General features: G+C 41.6%; 2 protein-coding genes and 1 long non-coding RNA gene across 3 annotated transcripts; 2 read left to right on the plus strand and 1 right to left on the minus strand.

Moving 5' to 3' along the window:
- Positions 1–228: 228 nt before the first annotated feature.
- On the plus strand, positions 229–3,195 carry hey1 (hes-related family bHLH transcription factor with YRPW motif 1). The gene is made up of 5 exons (XM_031296268.2): positions 229–461; positions 611–686; positions 834–917; positions 1,060–1,141; positions 1,468–3,195. Exons 1-5 carry the CDS (start codon positions 376–378, stop codon positions 2,124–2,126), a joined length of 987 nt encoding a protein of 328 aa, XP_031152128.1. The 5' UTR covers positions 229–375; the 3' UTR covers positions 2,127–3,195.
- Positions 3,196–3,349: 154 nt separating this feature from the next.
- LOC118493436 lies at positions 3,350–4,665 on the plus strand. The gene is made up of 2 exons (XR_004895392.1): positions 3,350–4,108; positions 4,476–4,665. It is a non-coding gene; the product is annotated as an uncharacterized LOC118493436 (long non-coding RNA).
- Positions 4,666–4,754: 89 nt separating this feature from the next.
- stmn2b (stathmin 2b) lies at positions 4,755–15,172 on the minus strand. The gene is made up of 5 exons (XM_031296269.2): positions 14,973–15,172; positions 8,885–8,980; positions 8,613–8,785; positions 7,786–7,977; positions 4,755–6,534 (listed from the first exon to the last, which is right to left on the minus strand). The coding sequence occupies exons 1-5, from the start codon at positions 14,989–14,991 to the stop codon at positions 6,475–6,477; spliced, it is 540 nt and encodes a 179-aa protein (XP_031152129.1). The 5' UTR covers positions 14,992–15,172; the 3' UTR covers positions 4,755–6,474.
- Positions 15,173–18,653: the final 3,481 nt, after the last annotated feature.

The raw sequence follows: 18,653 nt of genomic DNA on the forward strand, positions 1-18,653 counted from the left end.
TAAATAAAGGTGTTTTCATAATAAGACACCTGAGGCCAGATCTCCCCGACAGGTAGGCCTACACTTTCAAATCTCTTCCACATCCCCCAGTAATACCCACAGAGTGAGATGTCTTCACTTTACTTCTCTCTGACTTGTCAAAGCGCACTTGGATGTGCTTGGGCCAACTGCGCTGTCACTCAAACCCACGGCCGCTTTGTGATTGGCTGGTCTGGCACGAGCCCCCGCCTTTGTTGGCCGGGACCAGCGTTGAAATGACACCGTGGGAAAGCTGAGCGCTTCAAACGGAGGCGCTTCGGACAAACCTAGGCAGACGCATTACAGGAAGACACAACAGGCACACTGAAGGACTATTGTGGACGAATCCGAATCAAAATGAAAAGGAATCACGATTTTAGCTCCTCGGACAGCGAGCTGGATGAGACTATTGAGGTGGAGAAGGAGAGCGCCGATGAGAATGGGTAAGTTATTTGCCTCTGAAGTGTGAGCTAGTTTCTCTTTTAAAGTGGATGGACAAAAACCCTGTAACACTAGCATTTAATATGTGTGAATCATGTCGAAAAAAAATCAACGGGATATTCATTAAACCTCTGTTTCGTGTTTTTTTAAGGAACATGAGCTCTCCTCTCGGGTCCTTGTCTCCCACAACATCAACTCAGGTGCAGGCGAGGAAAAGGCGTCGAGGAGTAAGTAGCCTACTTTTTTTTAATTTATTTTTTTTTATAGAAAAATCCGTTTGTGCAGATGGAAACCTTGTGCATAATGTGCACAGTTGTAGTCATATGCACATATTCTGTAAATAACTTTAAGCTTTTTATTTTGTCTTTCCTCAGATAATTGAGAAACGGCGCCGTGACAGGATCAACAACAGTCTCAGCGAGCTCCGCAGGCTGGTTCCCAGCGCCTTTGAGAAACAGGTAACAATACGACTTTAACATATGCAATATACAAATGTACTTTACAGTTTTATTTGCAAACATATGAACCACTTTGTCTTGTTTCTGCTTTTGTGGATTATTTATATTTAATTGGCTCCTTTTTGTCTCCCACACATTGAAGGGCTCAGCCAAACTGGAGAAAGCGGAGATTTTGCAGATGACTGTTGACCATCTGAAGATGCTTCATGCTGCTGGAGGCAAAGGTGTGTCTGAGATCCATTTATTGTTACAGAAAAACACTTTTCACTTGTTGAAAAAAATCATCATTTTTAAACTGGACATTTTAATAGGCTACTTTTGTGCCCACTTGGTTTTCATTCTTGAAAAACAAAACGGAATAAATAAACATGTAGCCTAGATGAATAAAACGAATGTCTAGATTATAAAGTTAAATTTACTCTTTCACAGTCTCAGAGCCAGAGGCATATTGATTCATGTCAGACAAAGATCTTTCAGTTCTGGACAAACTTGTTTTGTCGCAGTTCAGCTGACTTTAAACTAATCTGCTGTCTCCTTCCTCTCCCCTCAGGTTATTTTGACGCCCATGCCCTGGCGATGGACTACCGTGGTTTGGGTTTCAGGGAGTGCCTGGCTGAAACGGCTCGGTATCTGAGCATAATCGAAGGCTTGGATGGCACAGATCCTCTACGGATCCGTCTGGTCTCCCACCTTAACAACTATGCCAGTCAAAGAGAGGCTCACTCTGGCCTGAGTCATCTGGCGTGGGGCTCTGCGTTTGGATCCCCTCCTGCCCACATGACCCACACCCTCCTCCTCCAGCACCAACAGGGGGCACCGCTGGCACCTTTACCCCGCAGCACCACCAGCAGCCCACAAACTCCTCTGTCATCTACATCCACTTCTTCCTCCTCCTCTTCTTCTTCATCCTCATCGGTTGCAGACACGCACGTCCCAGGCAGGCGCAGCAGCGCAACCCCCCACTCAGATCAAGGCCCAATCCGGGTTCCCCCCACCACTGCAGCTCCCGCCACCGTCCCACACCCCGCCTTGGTCTCCTCATCAGCGTCCAAGCTCTCCCCTCCTCTCCTCTCCTCTCTCTCGGCGTTCCCTTTCCCCTTCAGTGCCTTCCCCATCATCTCCCCCACCACGGCCATCAGCGCCCCAGTCCCAACATCCAGTGTGGGCAAACCCTACAGACCCTGGGGTATGGAGATAGGAGCTTTCTGACTGAGATGAAAACCTCCACACATTATATAGACTCAACTCACTACCCAGCTGAGCTGGACTTTCAAGGACAAGATTTTTTTTTTTTTTCCCAGCTAAGAAAGTACTATTTTTTCTATGATGTTGACATCCCTCAGAGGATACACCTAGCTATAGGATTTTTATTTTCTTGCTAATGTATCGTGTTTTGTATAGAAGAGAAAAACAGTGAGGAGGGAGCCCGTGACTAAAAAGCAACAGGAGTGATTTATTGTGATTGATCTATGTTCCTGCCCACCCCTTTAGAAGTTTCACCCACTGTTGTCAGCCTATCAGGAATGGCTTTTCCAGATGGTCAAGCAGTCGCCGCCCGTCAAGTTCCTGGGCGAAACTGTCCCCCCTTTGTTTTCCCTCTGAGCTGAAACACCCAGTGTTGGTGCCCTGGTTACATACAGAGAGGGGTGTGTGAAAGGAGGGCTTGAGGTGGTTGAGAGAGTCACCCCCTTTTTACAGCATTTTATGGGGTGGAATAACCGAAACCAGGTGTTTGTTTGACTAAATACTGGGAACAGAAGTTAGCTACCAGCTTGGTTGAGATAAACATGATTTAGCCACAACCCGTTGATGTTAATATGGAGCTCTATTGTTTAAGCTTTTTTCACTAAGTTGTTTCCTCTCTACAGTAAATTTTGTCTTAACAACTGAGGCTACGCATATGTTTTACCAGTTTCTACCAGCTGTTCCACATTTTGTTTTAATTGCTCACGTAACTGATGCTTGAGTGATTTTTATCACCTTGTTTCCAAGTTATTTTCTTGTACCTGTTAGAAGCAGCAGCATTATTGATCTGTAATTATCAAGAGGGAGCCCATTTGTATTTGTCACAGTAGCTGCAGTGAAACAAGGCAATACAATTTAGATTCCTGCTTTCCATCTGATATTTTGGTGTCTCCTGGTAAACCTCACTGTGAGTTGTATAGTTCATGATTGTTCAAAGCACAAGCAAGCACTGACAAATCAGATTTCCCAGCGTTTCAAAGTTTTTCTAATGGTAATGACAACTTCCCTGTAATAAAAGAGTTCTGTTAAATCACCTGTGGCTTTATCAGCTTCTTTTTATGTGTGTGTGTGTGTGTGTGTGTGTGTGTGTGTGTGTGTGTGTTCATTTGCATGTCTGTTTGTCTAAGTGTGTGCGTGAATGTGTTTTTGTGTGCATGCATGGTGTGTGTGTTTGCTTATTGATGTGTGTGTGTGTGTGTGTGTGTGTGTGTGTGTGTGTGTGTGTGTGTGTGTGTGTGTGTGTGTGTGTGTGTGTGTGTGTGTGTGCAGTACGTGGTGACGCCTGGTATCAGATGAGGCTGCTTGTTTCTCTCAGCAGCCCTCTGTGTGTGCACAGGAAACCATTAACAAGGAGGGGATATCCTGGACAATAGCAGCCCGACTGGCCCCATGTGCTTCGTGGGAACTAGAGGAGGAGGAGGAAAGAAGGAGGGAAGGTTGGAAGAGGATGAAGAAGGAAAAGAAGGATGGAGCATAGAGTGGGATACGGAGGGAAAGGGGCAAGAAAGAAACGGTACAGGGGGATCAAAGGAGAGAGAAGAAGAGAGGGACTGAAAAACTGTGAGAAAGGAAGTGTGCAGACAGTTTTGTCCCTTTGCCATCTTTTCAGCTCGCACCAGCTGCACCCTCTGTTCTCAGCTCCAGCATGCCGTCACCTCTTCTGCTGAACCAAAAGTTTACTCACTTGGCAAAATAGCCATTGCTCTTTCATCTGTTTTTTTCTGAAATGTACACTCTCTATTTCCCCTTTTATCTCTCTCGTCATTTTCCTTAACCTTTTTCTTTTATTGCTGAGGATGATGCTGAGCCAGGTAATGGCAATATAAGCTTCACTGCAGCCAAAACCACAAGACCAATGAGTGGCTCAGTTGAGATAACTTGTCTTTTGTCTCCCCTAGCTGGTCATAAATGGTACTCCATCAACTGAGATCTTGGAACAGGGAGAGGTCAGTGGTGGTACTGTCATTCTGTACTTATGTAAAAGTTGCAATAACACAATGTAACAATATGTTACAAGTAAATGTCCTGTATTGTTGCAATAACACAATGTAACAATATGTTACAAGTAAATGTCCTGTATTAAAATAAATGTACTTAAAATACCAATATTAAGTACCAATAACGCTGATTGATTCCTTTAAACCTTTGGAAGCATTATATTATTATGTATATTGAATTATTTTTTGATGTATTAACCTGTAAACAGTATTTTGGAATCAACTTATGGAATCAACTTATCTTTTGTCTTATCTTTTAAACATAATGTAAATATACTATGTAAGATGTATTCATTTGTATTATTTTCATTTTCAGAACATGTCAGAACTTGAGTTCACCTGAGTTGAAGTCTTGTGGATTGCAGCCCTGACTGATACTATTAATTGCCTGCTGTGTTTGTGCTGTGATATGTGAAATTGAAACGTTTTATTTTTAAATTTAAAGATGTGAATGGACCAAATTAATAAATGATTAATTGTAAACAGGTTAATATACAATGGAAGACGGCCATTTGTGTTTCTAAAAACATTGTTCCAATGCTGCATTGGAAAACAACTGATCACAGTATCTGAAAGAAGTCACTCTCAAAGCCAGTTTCATTCACTGAACCCCAAATCTTTATTAACCACTGCTTGCTCACAAAGATATACGTGAGAGGGGGAACACACAAATGGACAGAGGAGAGAAAGAGAGAGAGAGGCAGGTAGGACAGTCTCTGTCTGTGATGTACTTGTTACACACTTTAATTGTGTTGGTTTATACTTCACTGGGTCAATATCACATGGCACAAACATTCTGTTATCTACCCGCCCTTTCTGCAATACACACACACACACTCACACACATCTACGGGCCTACCGTGCGTGTGCGACCGCCATTCCGATACTTTAATACGCTCATATACACCTTTACAGATGGCAATACTATGTTCATGAATCATTGTTGCAGCTATACTTGTTATGGCTTAAATATATTTCTTGTGCCAACCTTTCGGGATGTTTACAGTGTCTTGACATGAAGTGCAGTGATTCCAGTAGGCGCTGATGATGTTGGGGCACTACTCTAGCCTCTATGAAAAGGAGAAAGTTAGAATTGATTTTTATTTTCTCCAATTTAAGATTCACAGTAACAAGTCTGGTGAAGTTCTCTTTGCAGTCCACTAGGTCTTGAGATGTACTAACTCCAGTTGTGTTGTAACACGTGATTTAAATGTGATTGCAAGCTTGTTTCTGAGGAATATAAGAGGCCTGCCATTGGTCAGAGATGATATGTGAGCTTTCCCGTGTCAGATAGACAGCATTTAGCGAGCTCCTTCTGAGCTCTGCGCTATGATTGGCTAAATGCCTGCCCATGTGGAGAGCGTGTGAGTGAGTACTTCTACAGTATGTATGTATGTGGAGAGATGAAGAGATTGCAGACGGAGGGAAGGAGGATGAGGATGGGCTCATTAAATGCTATAGTGTTCTCCTGTGGTACAGTCACCATCTACCTCACAGGAGTGAATGTGCAGCGACAGCTTGCAGTCCCCACAGAAAGCAAACTGCCCCCTTTCCTTCTGCCAACTTTCCTGCACGTCCCTCGCTAATTGGAACATTGGCACAAACTGGATGGAAAATCACTCTGACCAAACACAGATCCAATTTTGTATCCAGATCTGCAGGGTCAAATGAGTAAGTGCTTACTTGGAGGGACGAGGGAACGGAGCCAGTATGCTGTCCTTGTCAGGACGCAACCAGTCGCAGCAAACATCAGCTAGCTTGAAAACTTGCAACAAACACCTATGCCTGAAATGATTCTCAGACTGAAATGAACAACAAAAACCATGAAAATAAACTAATTATTACATCCATTTATAAGCAGGGAGAGGAAACTTATATAGAAAAAAATGGCACACTGCAATCAATACTTTTGCTGCTTGTATCGTACTGTATATAACAAAAAAAGAAGTATTTACAAAACCAATACCCACTGTCACTTGTCAATTCGGGTTTTTTTTATTCTCATTTGAAACGGAGCGAAAACATTCTTTTTTGGGAAGAGTGGGTGGGAGACATTAATTTTTCTTCTTTTTCCTAAATTATTTTTGCTTTTTCTTTCCACCCCCAACCCCATTTGAACCTCCCACTGTCTCGGGGTGGCTTCTCAGGCTGTGGTAGTTTCATAGTAGTATGGGGGAGTATGGCAGAGGGGTGGAGAAGGTGGGGACATGTGGGATAAGGTGGGGAGAGGGGTATTCCTCAGGGTTGGGGGTGGTGGTGGTGGTATTGGGTGGCGTGGGGGGTTGAAGGTGGGACGTAGAACCTGTTGGGGCTTTTCATGCTGTCACCTCTTCTCTCAACCCCTTGTTCCTGCGCACCTCCTGAGCGCGCCTCTCCTAGAAAAAACACAGATTGAGGATGTCATGGTTTTTTCTTCTGCTGCCAAGCCTTTCCTGACATTTGTTCTCACTCACATCACCATTTCTCTTCTTTGACCTATGCAGTGAAGATTTACTTAATTTACCTTTCCTGCTTCCTGTCCTCCTCTCTCCCACTCATTTGATTCTTTATCTCTCACCTTCCAAGCACAAGACTCCATCTTTGTCTTTGTCAAACCTAATTCTTCTCTGAAAGGTGCTCCATTTTCAGACATCAGCAGGTGTACCAGCCCTCCTTAACCTTTTCATTTCTCGTCTCCAGCTGCATGTCTTTCCTGTCACTTTTTTGAAATTTTCCTCACTCTTTCATCCCCCTCCTCACCAGGAACCAGTTGTACCACTGCCTGAGTTCAGACTTAGCCTCCAATAACGTAAGTGGAGATTAAATGAAAACTGCTTGCACCACACAAACTAGCTGCTTCTTGCGTAAATGTTACAGAGTATATACACCCAGTAACTGCCTGGAGTAACTATTACATGCTAACTAAAGCAACTGACAAAGTTAATGTTAGCTTGCCAACATATGACCCGCTCATAGTGAAGAGTAGAAGAGGTGGCTAATGGAATAAGGCTAACATGTCTGACCTGGCACTTGCTCAAAATGCTGTGTAATGATGATGTAAACTGGAAAGATTTTAAAATATGTTTCACAAATAACATTATATACTTCAAATTACAAAACATAAGACTAAATGAGTAGCTAAATAGCATCATTTACGTTACCATAAGCAGATATTTCCCCACTCATTCTAAACTGCATGAATACTACTAAACCTGAAACTCATGTTTATCCATGTATCCATGCTTTGGATAGTTAGTAGTACAGCAGTTACAGCTTGTGATGCTACAGTGACTTCTTTTTTCCAGACATGTAGTTGACTGCTTTTGATTGGACGCCACTAAATATAATTTTCTAGCAACCAGTTTACACATTACTAAAGTCTTTAGCTTAGACAATTTTTAAATGATAATTTTGCAACCTAATTTACAGTAGTAGTAAATAATTAGTTTGAAACTAACAAGTAGAAACCTATTTAGAACTTACTGATTGTATTAATAAAACTTATTGTACGGACATTATAATTCGACAGTTAAATGAATAAATCCAAATAATCAGAATAATTGTGAGACAAAATCTTCTGAAGAAGAGGCGACTTGGATTTATGAACTCAGTATATCTAAAATCATGGCTATGCCCTTGCTGCTCACCCTCTCCTGCAGGCGCTCCATCATGGCAGCCAGGTAAGCCTGTCGGTTCTCCTCGTTTTGCTCCATCTTCACCTGGAGCTTCTCCTCGGCCATGCGGCTGAAGTTGTTGTTCTCCTCCATAGCCTTCAGCAGCACGTCGCGCTCGTGGTCCCGCTTCTCAGCCAGGGCCCGGAGTACCTGTGCCTCCTGGGACTGGAAAGGGAGGAAGGGAATGAGTCAGAGAGCAAGAGTCGATAGAGAGACAGTGATTTATTGAATACTCATAGATTCTTTCTTTTCTAAACCTAAGCATGAGTAAGAGCTGCTGAAACTAATCAGACTCACACAGTAATGTTAAGCATAATACATTGTCTGGAGGTAAGATTCTTGCCATGTTCATCCTCTCTTGGTAAATACTATAATTAAAAAAAATATACTGCATGTTTGACCTACAGTATTAGACAGCTGGTGTTAAACAAAAAAATTGTCAAACTCTGTTATTGATTTGTTGGTGGGCTCCTGGATTTGTCAGCTGCTTGTATTGACTGTATTGACATTCAAATCAATGAGTTGCAGGAATTAGCCAGAGTCCAATTAGATCTTTCACGGCAGTTTGGCAGCTGCAGTAGTCAATGTGACTCATGGTTGACCAAACTTCCAGACATCAAATTCGATGTCAAGCTAAGTCAAGTAGTTATTACAGTTGCATACACATTTCCCCTTTTGTTTTGGGTCAGAAATGGTTTAGTTTGGGCATCACAAATAGCTTTTTGTAGCGCTTAGCACTAATTGAAGCAAAGTGATACGTTGCAGCTGGGTGCAATGAAAATGATTGGCAACATCCTTACTCTCCTCCGTTCCTCAGCTGCCTCCAGTTTCTTCTGGATGTCCTCCAGGGAAAGGTCCTTCTTTGGGGGGGTAGTGACGCAGTGGGCAGCTTCAGACACAGGGGAGGTCGGCTTCAGGATGACCTCAAAGGCCTGGCCTGAGGCTCGCTTGTTAATAGGCTTGATGTCCATGTCTGCATGTGTGTGCATAAACAAGAAAGAAATACTTTTAATTCAAGCATGTTTTATAAAGAAGATATACAAATTAAATCTTCAGTCTAATTACCACATACCTTCAAAGTCACCCATGATGTTTTTGGGGGTCTCGGGGTACAGACAAGAGCAGATGAGTGAGAGAACTGAAATCTCCTTCATCTTCTCTTTGTAAGCTGTGGAGGAAGATTTAAACATGACTGTGTATATGTAAACTGCTAAAACACACATGCACATACACAACATATCATTAGCCTACTAACATACAAAAATATGATAACATCATTAACCCATTTCCACCTCCACAGGAGGTCCTTGATGTAAATATTCAGATTTTTAGAGGAATAATTAATCATCAAGTCCTCTAAAAAGAAGACCTCATCAAAGGATGTCTGCCCTGGGTTTTGGAGGCATTTTATAGCCTTTGTTTTCACTGAGTCACGAGGGGAGCAGGATGGATGTGTCCTTACTTGGCCTAATTTCCCCAACATCCAAGATGCTGCCATCCCCACAGGATTCTTCACACATCATTACCTATGCATTTCATTTTGGTCTATTATTTATCAGACCAACGCCCTATTGCCTCTCAGACTCACAGGCTCACACTAAAAAACATCATGCTTTTAGGTAATTTAGAAAGCAAAGAAGCGAGGATTTACGTTAGATGTTGGGATAGTTTTTGGGTTGTTTCTTATCTTTGTTGTCTGTTGTCTGTGGCTTGCGGATAGAGGCTAATAGCCGAGGGTTTAGCTTATCAGCATAACACAGCAATATGACTGTCCACCCCTGGTCCATTTATGGTCCAAAAGGTTAAGAACACTGGAGCAAAGCTGGCATCAAATCATACTGGTTGTATTTGGCAACCTGCGCCCTACTCAATAGGGAGGGACAAAGTGCTCCAAAGGGCAGACGGTGAAAAAACAGAAAAGAAAAGAACACCCAACCTTGTCTAACCTTGATTTTTTTTATTCCTGTATTTTTGGCATCTACTACTTTGTAATGTGAGCCCAGAGTTCAGCAGCAGTCCCTGCAGGGAGAACAGTAAAATATCTGCAACGCACTGCAGCTTGTGAAATATTCTGCTTTTGCACATGGCTGCTGTGTTCTGTCAAGGTGCACTGCCTCATGGTGGAGATTTGCATGCCGACTGTCATATTATGGCATAATCCATCACCCAGAGCACAAGGCCTGCAGGGCTGAAGTGTGCCACATTGATTCATGATTTGCAGTGGGCTATAGTAGCAAAGCCAGAAATGAGATTTACTGTGAAAGAGCTTCTCCATGGTGGTGTATGGTGTACATTATAATCCAAATCCTTTTCTCCCTCATACTCTCTCCTGTTCTTCCCTCTGTGTCTCGCTTTCTGCCCTGCAGACTGGCAGACGCCACAGTAATGTGATCAACTCTCAGATGTAGCACTCGCTACTCTCTTATGGCCTTGTTAACCCCTTCCCTGAGGAGGAACTGAGAGAGGGTGGGAAGGGGTTGAAAGAAACAGAGAAATACTGGAAGGAAGGAGATAAAGGTGGAGTTTGGTAGAGAAACCGAAAATAGGGAGATTTCTGTCAGATGAAAGGAAAGAGAGGGCGGAGGAAGACGGAGAAAATGTTTGGCTGTGGGGGTGGGGCTTCACTGTCATTGTAGCACCTTTCTGATATAAACAGTAATCCCAGACAGGAGGATTAAAAACCAGTAAAGGGGGCAGCTCCCAGTGGGACCTGCAGCCACCATCAACTGCCCCGAGGACAACCTTGAAGCAGCCACCTCTGGTGGATAGCACTTAAAATTGTAATTAGCAGACCGCACCATTTCTGCTCACGAGAGAGGGGGGGACAGAGCTTTTGGAGGGTTGTCACAGACTCATTAAGTGTTGTGTATATGTCAAGACCCCAGCAGCCATTTTCTCCCACACACAACCCCACTTGACAGCTGAAGACTCAAACAGTTAACAATTCAGTGGAGCAGGTAATTGGGGTTAAATGCTTTTGGAGCAGAGATTCATGTTCAGTGGTTGCCAAGTTCGGGGTGGGGTCTTTTCTGTGTTCATTAATGTTTTCATTCTAGATTTATAGTTTAGGGCTGAAACGCACAATTATTTTCATAATCGATTCGTCTGCTGATTTTCTCGACTAATTGGTTAATTGTCATGTCTATAAAACATAAAAAAATTAAAAAAAAACAAACTTGATAGTTGAACAGTCCAAAACCAAAGATATTCCATTAACAACAGCAAATCCTCACATTTGAGGAGCTGGAAGCATCAAATGTTTGGCATTTTTACTTAAAAAATTACTTTGACAATGAAAGGATTAATCGAGTATCAAAATAGTTGCTGATTCATTTTCTGATTCATAGTCTGTCGACTAACCGATTAATCGACAAATCGTAGCAGCTCTATTCTGGTTTGTTTAGTTCTTTTTGAGGTGAGTAAGCTTGGTTTTCACTATGACTGTATTAGAGCAAATTTTATTTCTTGGAAGATAAGCACTCACTGTAAAATGAAACAGCTCTCCAACTCCCGGAGATTTTTCTTTTATATCCCTAATCAAAAATATATGAGATTCTTTATTGTGCAAAAATATGAAATTGCCTCTGTATTTCTCCTGAGATAAAAGATTTTCCCTTCTGTAACTGCTGTAGTAATAAGCTCATTCCCAGTGGATCAGGCACATAAAAATGACAAATGATCCAGAATGATTTTCCACAGCAGGAAGTGTCCAAACACCAGCGTCTGTTCAAAGATATCCACTGAGTTTCAAACATGCTGGGTCAGGTATGTCAATCTGAGATGAGACAAAATAATTTCAGACAGACATGACACCACTTTAATGCTTCTACTCCACTCCAGCAGGCTGGTTTCAACCAATCAGCTCTGCATCCTCTCAGAGAGCTGATCCTGTCTGCACTTCCTCTTCCAATCCATCAGCTAAAGAGCGCATATCATCAATATCTATGGTACCTCTCATCCACCGCAGGCATCCCTCTTCCCCAGCACCCCGAATCCTCTGTTTCATCTGTTGCTGATGTATTTTCCATCTAAATCCCAAATTTCTCTGTCTTACTCTGTACTCTGTCTGTCCAATCTCTGCATCTCTTGGGAGCTTCATTTCTGCTAGTAACACAAACCACTGCAGCTCTATTTGATTCCTTTACTTATCTCAACCACTCTCTTCCTCCCTGCCTTCTACTTCTCCAAAATGCCCAACCCCCACTTTAAAAATAGAGGCAATAGCGTCACTGTTTTTGAAAAAAAAAGGCACAAAGTGAAAAACCTATAAAGGATACTGTCGACAAGGCTATGAGCAAACTGTGACCCTGTGTATCACAGTGTTACAGCCTTCCTGGGTCCTATAACTTGGCAGCAGTATGGGCTTGGTATCTGTGTTCAGCACATACAGGCCCTTTACAGCTATGCCACCCGGCAACAATATAATCACAAAATGATGAAGGTATTACCACAGTAAAATTGGCTATTAAATGAAACAATATGGCACCCAGATGATCAAGGGCAGGTCCAGAGATTTCATGTAGGAGGGATGGGCTGGCGGAGGGTTTTTTTTTCTAAACCACACCCTGTTTCTGTCCACGGAGATCAGTGTATATGGCTGCAAATGAGGATCATTTTCAATTAATCAATAATCTTTTGGTTTATAAAATGTCCAATGATTGTGAAAATACCTTTCTCAGTTTCCTAAAGCCCATGGTTGTCTTTAAATGTCTTGTTTCTGTCAGACAATCAGGCCAAAACCCCCAAATATTCAGTTTATTATCACATAAAACATAGAAAAGCAGCAAATCCTCACAATTTAGAAGCTGTAACAAGATATTTTTTGGCATTTGTACCGGTACTTAAAAAATGACTTTAATGACTTAACGATTATCATAAAAGTTGCCTTTTAAACTTATGTCAATCAACTAATTAATTAATCACCCAATTGTTACAGCATCAGATCAGTCTATTAAAAGTGCAGACCAAAGAGGTAGCTGTGTGAAATTTCCAGAATCTTTAAAACACATGAGGATAACATCAAATTTGCCAAACTAGGATGCTAAAATGTCTAAACTGTGTTATACAGATGTTGATTTTCACAAGTGATGAACAGATTGTGGGCATATGGCATACCATCACCGCTGGATTGATGTCACCTCTTCCTCTCAACCTCATTTCAAAGAGCAGTCATCTGAACCAGTAATGGATGCGTGCTGCATTGATCGATGAGACTTGGCGATAAATCAGCATGAATTATGAGTCCAGGAGCCTTTATGAGCTTTATGCACATGGACCATTATGACAATAGTGATGCAAATGATACAATCAGAAATGTAGCTGGATTTGGACGTGACCAGTTTCTCGAAATTGATGGTACAATTGTCTGAGAAGCTTATGTCTCTGTACATAAGGAATTGATTTTTAGGGAACCAGCTGAATGACCACACCTAATTGGATATGACAAGTGTGCGCGATAAGGATCAGGAAAAGTGCTTAGAGGCCTTAATGCACATGGGAGTGGTTCTGAGCACGAGTTTGTTTGTGGGATAGTTGATACATCATCATTCATACATCTAGCCTTAGTTCTCCTCCAAGGAATAAAAGAACACACAAATTCACATATATACAGGTGTATATTTATCCTGCATTATAGTCCTTAAATACAGTAGTAAATGTTTATTGACCCATGAAGCCTTGAAGTGTTTTTGCTCCTCCATCTCAGAAGTATGGACAAGTAGAATTAAATTCCACATGTAATTCTACAAATATTCTGAGCACTGCCATGTTTCTGTAAATGAAATGAGCCAACATGAACTCAACGACCTGCTGGGTGCTGACTGGCATGATGACTGCTTTCTCCCAGAGTGTCTGCTCCATGCCCATCCCATTCTGCCTGTCCACATCTTAAATCATGGAGGAAAGAAGGGGAGGAGGAGGAGGAGGAGAGGGGAATAAATATAAGAGTCAGGGTTTAGTTGCCGGTGTCCCTCAGCGCAGACACCATGCAGGACCCCTTACCGCTGTCTGTCTGCATGCTCCTCCATCCATCAAGTGCCTAGTCAACCAGCAAACAAACAGACCATCCCCTCAACTGGCCACAGCACATTGCACTTTTCAGCCTATATATGCACCCCTAATAGCAAACACACGTTTCTTAATGTCAGATATGACTATAGGCTTTTTTTTGATGAAGCCTGCAGGTCACATCCAGTGTTTATAGGCCTCACATGTAATATGTTAAAATAATGTAAAGCACATAAATAACAATATATCAAGCCTTGATATGAAAATTCATAGGATGACACAAATACAAGGCCTGCCACCTACCATAACATGCAATCTAATTTTATTTCTACCAAATACTGTCACGTCACACTAGGCTAAAGCCTTAATAATAATACAGTTATTGAACATAATAGGCCACATGTACAGTCTATAACCTTCCTAATAGGATTGGGGTCTGATATTCCTGAGACGACATTTATTTTCATCGCCAGTCGTAAATTCTTCCCTCGACTGCAAAGCAATTCTGGAAAAGGATGCTCTTTTTCTCTCTCTCTCCCTAATTCAAGCCTTTAGCGGTCACCCACAAAATTGGTTAAGCAGGCTTTACACTACAGTTACATAGGATGGCCCAGTTTTTTATAAGGAGATTTGTCACGGTGAAATATTTCACACCCTGGAGAGAGCGACTGGCTTTGAAGGGACCGGAGATGTTGGGTGGGGTCGCTGGCGCAGCATTATGCTGCACGGCTCTGAGTCAGGTGCGGCAGGCAGGCATCGACAAAATGCTGCTGTGTGAGGAAATAAGATCGCTTTTATCGTGTTGATGTGGATTCATTTTCTTTTATTCGTTTGCTTTAAAATGAATTTAAAAAATATGCGTCACTGATATGGCAAACGGAATCCCAAACTAGCTCATATTGATCGGCACTTATTTGGATTTAGGATCAAGCAATAACCACAAATATGGCTGAAAAGAAAGATTGAAAGACAGAAAAATGCTACTTCAATTCAGTAACTTCATTTTAAAGGAGTGACTTGCAGAGGAGTTTGGCCGCTCCCTCTAATCAACCCTCAGCATCCTTTTGTGCCATGGGTGTCGCCACAACCTCTCAGCATCCTCAAACCTGCGAAGCGGCTGTTATCTTAGAAAAAAATATCAAAGCAAAACTCACCGATTGCGGTCTTAGCCATTTCTGTACGGTGGTGGTGCCGGGGCGGTTGATCGGCGGAGTGTGCGTAGGTTGCTGGATGCGGTATCTCGGGCTGAAGGGACTGCTGGTAAGGCACTGAGTCAGCAGAGACGGGGACTGCCGGTGCGCCTGGTGGTCTGTTATGAGCTGCGTCAAGTCAGCGGGAAATAACTAGAACATAACCGGAAGTGTGCTGACCTAGCCTTCAGAATAAAATACTAAAACATGTTCCATTATGAACATGTATTGACGGTTTCATTTCGATAATACGATTATTGCCTACTCTAATATACCGTTGAGCTGCAACGATAATATTAATTAATACTAATTTGTTTTAGTAGCTTAATTAAAAAAAAATCCTTTGGTCCAGCTTCTCAATTGTGAGGATTTGATATATTTAAAGGGATATTTCACCATTGGAAAGATGAATATATCTTTAAATTGGGTCACTTATGTAGTAGAAATGTGAAAATGTTTTAGAAATTGGTAGCTTCTAGGCCGAGAAAAGCCAGAAAATGTGTTTTTGGCTCATGTGGATGAAAGACACCAAATCCCAGAATGCACTTGCTTCGCTGCTTTAGAGTCCACTCCCAAGCCACGCCTACCGTTTACAGACAGACAGACAGTGAGACGGTCAACTCAACTCAAGTGTGTTTTATTGTCATTTCAACCATATACACGAAACAACGTTTCACCGTGGCTCAAGTGGTGTTACACATTTAAAATATATAAAAACGACATACGAAACAGGCTACATTTAGTGCACACAAAATTAATAATAAATAAATTTCAGCTAAGCATACTAGCATTAGCACTTGGTGGGCTGTAAACACAGAATATAAACACAGCCATACATTTGCGTGGAATGTAGAATGGTCGGCATTTAACAGTCACAAACTCCACCAGCAGTTAGCAGTTAGTTGGATACAAGCACCCCCATTTCTGCACCAGTCCGTGTTAACACAGCCCACCTCCACTAGTCTTACCCGGCGACAGAGCAGCAGGCCTGGTAGCTGGATGTTGTTCAGCAATGTTTCCACAACAACAAAAACACAGCAGTCTCTGAACTTGCGTTGAGAGTTTCGTTGAAGTTGGATGTAGTCCAGTTTTTTGTCTAATGAGCGGACACTTGCAAGCAGGATTGATGGAACAGGTGGCCGGCTAGCGTTAGCTTTCCACCTAGCTGCTTTCCACACTTCTGCAACCGCTATTGGCATCGGGCGACACCGCAGGCTGAGGTGCTGGTCTCCGTAGCAGGCAAAGCTAGCGTAGTGTGTATTCCGTCTGTAATAAAGTGTCCTGCATATTCTCCGATCTGTACCAATGTATCCTGGTGGTACACATGTGCGGTAGTTTGAATGCACATAATTGTTGTAAAACATTTCTGCTGAAAAGAAAGAGCTCCCTGTTAGCGAAGCTTCGAGATGGCTGACACTCGTTTTGCTTCGGCAACCTTCAAGTAAAAACGACAGTCCAACCCCTTGTGGGCGGGTTGAAAACATGCGGAAGTAGCTCCTGCTACTGGCTGTAGTTCACTTCTTATATACTGTCTATGGTAGTTCATTGCCTCTGGGCAAAAAATCTTCCGATGACGCAAAAATCGTCATTTTCCGTCATTGGAAGATTTTTTTCCAGACCCACAATACAGAGATCTCTAGTCTCAGGGGGACATGAGGGAGGGTATCACCGAAAATACTACTGTGTTTCTACTGATACAAAGCTTAATGCTAAATCGGTGAAGTATCCCTTTAATGTCATAGGCCTGTGTGATAAACTAAATCTCCTGCATCCCTATTGTTTTATTATTACTGTAAAGCACTTTGTAACATTATTTACCTAATATGATAAAGCTGTAAATTGTGTAATTCCCCACAACACACCCAACATGATGCGCCACATTTTGAAAGCCTTGATTGTGAAATTACGTACAGGAAGTCTCAACATAAAATCTGATTGGCTTGACACTGAGTCAGTAATGAGCGTTTATGTGCCTCCTAGAGCATATTAGCTACCATACTCCCTTGACGCGCCTCTCCTAACCAAAGGTCTACAAATCCAAGGTCCTCTTGTAATGGAGAGTTCAGGCCCTCAACAGTGGGTGTTTCCCTCTTTGTTTCTGTGGTAATGAGCAGGACGTAGCCTACAGAGCACTCACAGTCTCTGTCCATGGTACCGAAAGAGGAATAATTACTGACAAACTTATTTAGATTTAGCATACTTTCTTCTTCTTTTTTAACATTTTCATAAAATTTCGATTTAGGGCCTTGCAAGCCTAAACATGCAAAGTGATGCCTTTCTAGGAGAATCAGGCTGAAGCTGAATTACAGTTTTCATCCACGGCCTAAATCCTAATTCATGCAAACAGGCAAAAAAAAAATAAAATCATACCAATCATCACCTTTTGTAACTGCAGAAAATACTCACGGTCAAGCCATAACATACCAAATAAGTGGATGGAATCATTAAAACAATCACTAGGTGGCAGCAAATCTCAAGTTAGGCTATTAGCTGGAGGAATGCATGGTTTAAGAGAATCTTACAACACATACCCTCCAGTATATAATCATTCATTGTATACCAAAACCAAGCTTCATTCAGACAGACATTTAGAAACTTTAATTCATAGGTGTTTGCAGGTATCAGCATGTTTGTGCTAGTTTTATTGACAACTGAATCTATGCATGATATAGGGAACACAAAGTACGACCACAGTTCATAACTCCAACGGCATGTTCCTTATCAAAAGGCATGTGTTTGCATAGATAACATAGCACATCGTAGGCTACTGTTTATTTAAAACGATACACAAATTTAAGATGACCTTGTGAATGATCATTGATTAACCAGAACAGAGGTTTTTAGTTGTGGTTTGTAGGCTAATAATGCTATAGATATGCTATACACATTCAAAGAACATGCAGATAAAACAATTCAAGTTGGGGTACAAGAAGAGAAAAAAATTTGAGGCTTTCAAAAACATAAATTGCTTTACAAAAGACAACCAAGAACCAGGCCGCAAAAATATTAACAAGATTAAAATTAAGTGCAGTTGAACATGAAAATAAAACAACAAATGCAGTATAAACACAGGATTAAAACAACTTAAATTGATGCTAATCTAAAATAGTGTGTTTTATTGAGAGATTTAAATATATAGAATAAGTAGATCAGCTATAGATAAAAAACTCAGAGTGGCACGCCTGTGTGACTACACATATGCGCTGAGCCGCTGGTAATAATCCATAGCATCATATATCATTAATGATACACACATGCTATGCTTGAAATGAATTCAATCATATAATACATCTTGTTTTATGTAAAAAGAAACTATATATGCCAAATAAATGTACTGCAGTAAAAAGTAGGCCTACAATATTACAATTCCCTCTGATATGCAGTGGAGTAGAAGTAGGCTACAGTAGCAAAAAATGGAAATACTGAAGTAAAGTACAAGTAGCCTAGGCCTACCTCAAAACTGTACTTAATTATAGCTACTTGTGTAATGCATAGTTCTTTTCCACTGATTGTGACAAACTGTGCAGCTTTAATAAAAGTATTTTTGCCCACATGTCCCTGTGTATGTAGGCTTTTTAATTATAGATAATAAGTTTGTGTGTAGTGTGTAGCTTGGGTTGTGTTTGTAGGTGTCATTTTTATAGA

The sequence above is a fragment of the Sander lucioperca genome, chromosome 16 (genome assembly GCF_008315115.2).
Source record: "Sander lucioperca isolate FBNREF2018 chromosome 16, SLUC_FBN_1.2, whole genome shotgun sequence".
NCBI classification, from domain to species: Eukaryota; Metazoa; Chordata; class Actinopteri; order Perciformes; family Percidae; genus Sander; species Sander lucioperca.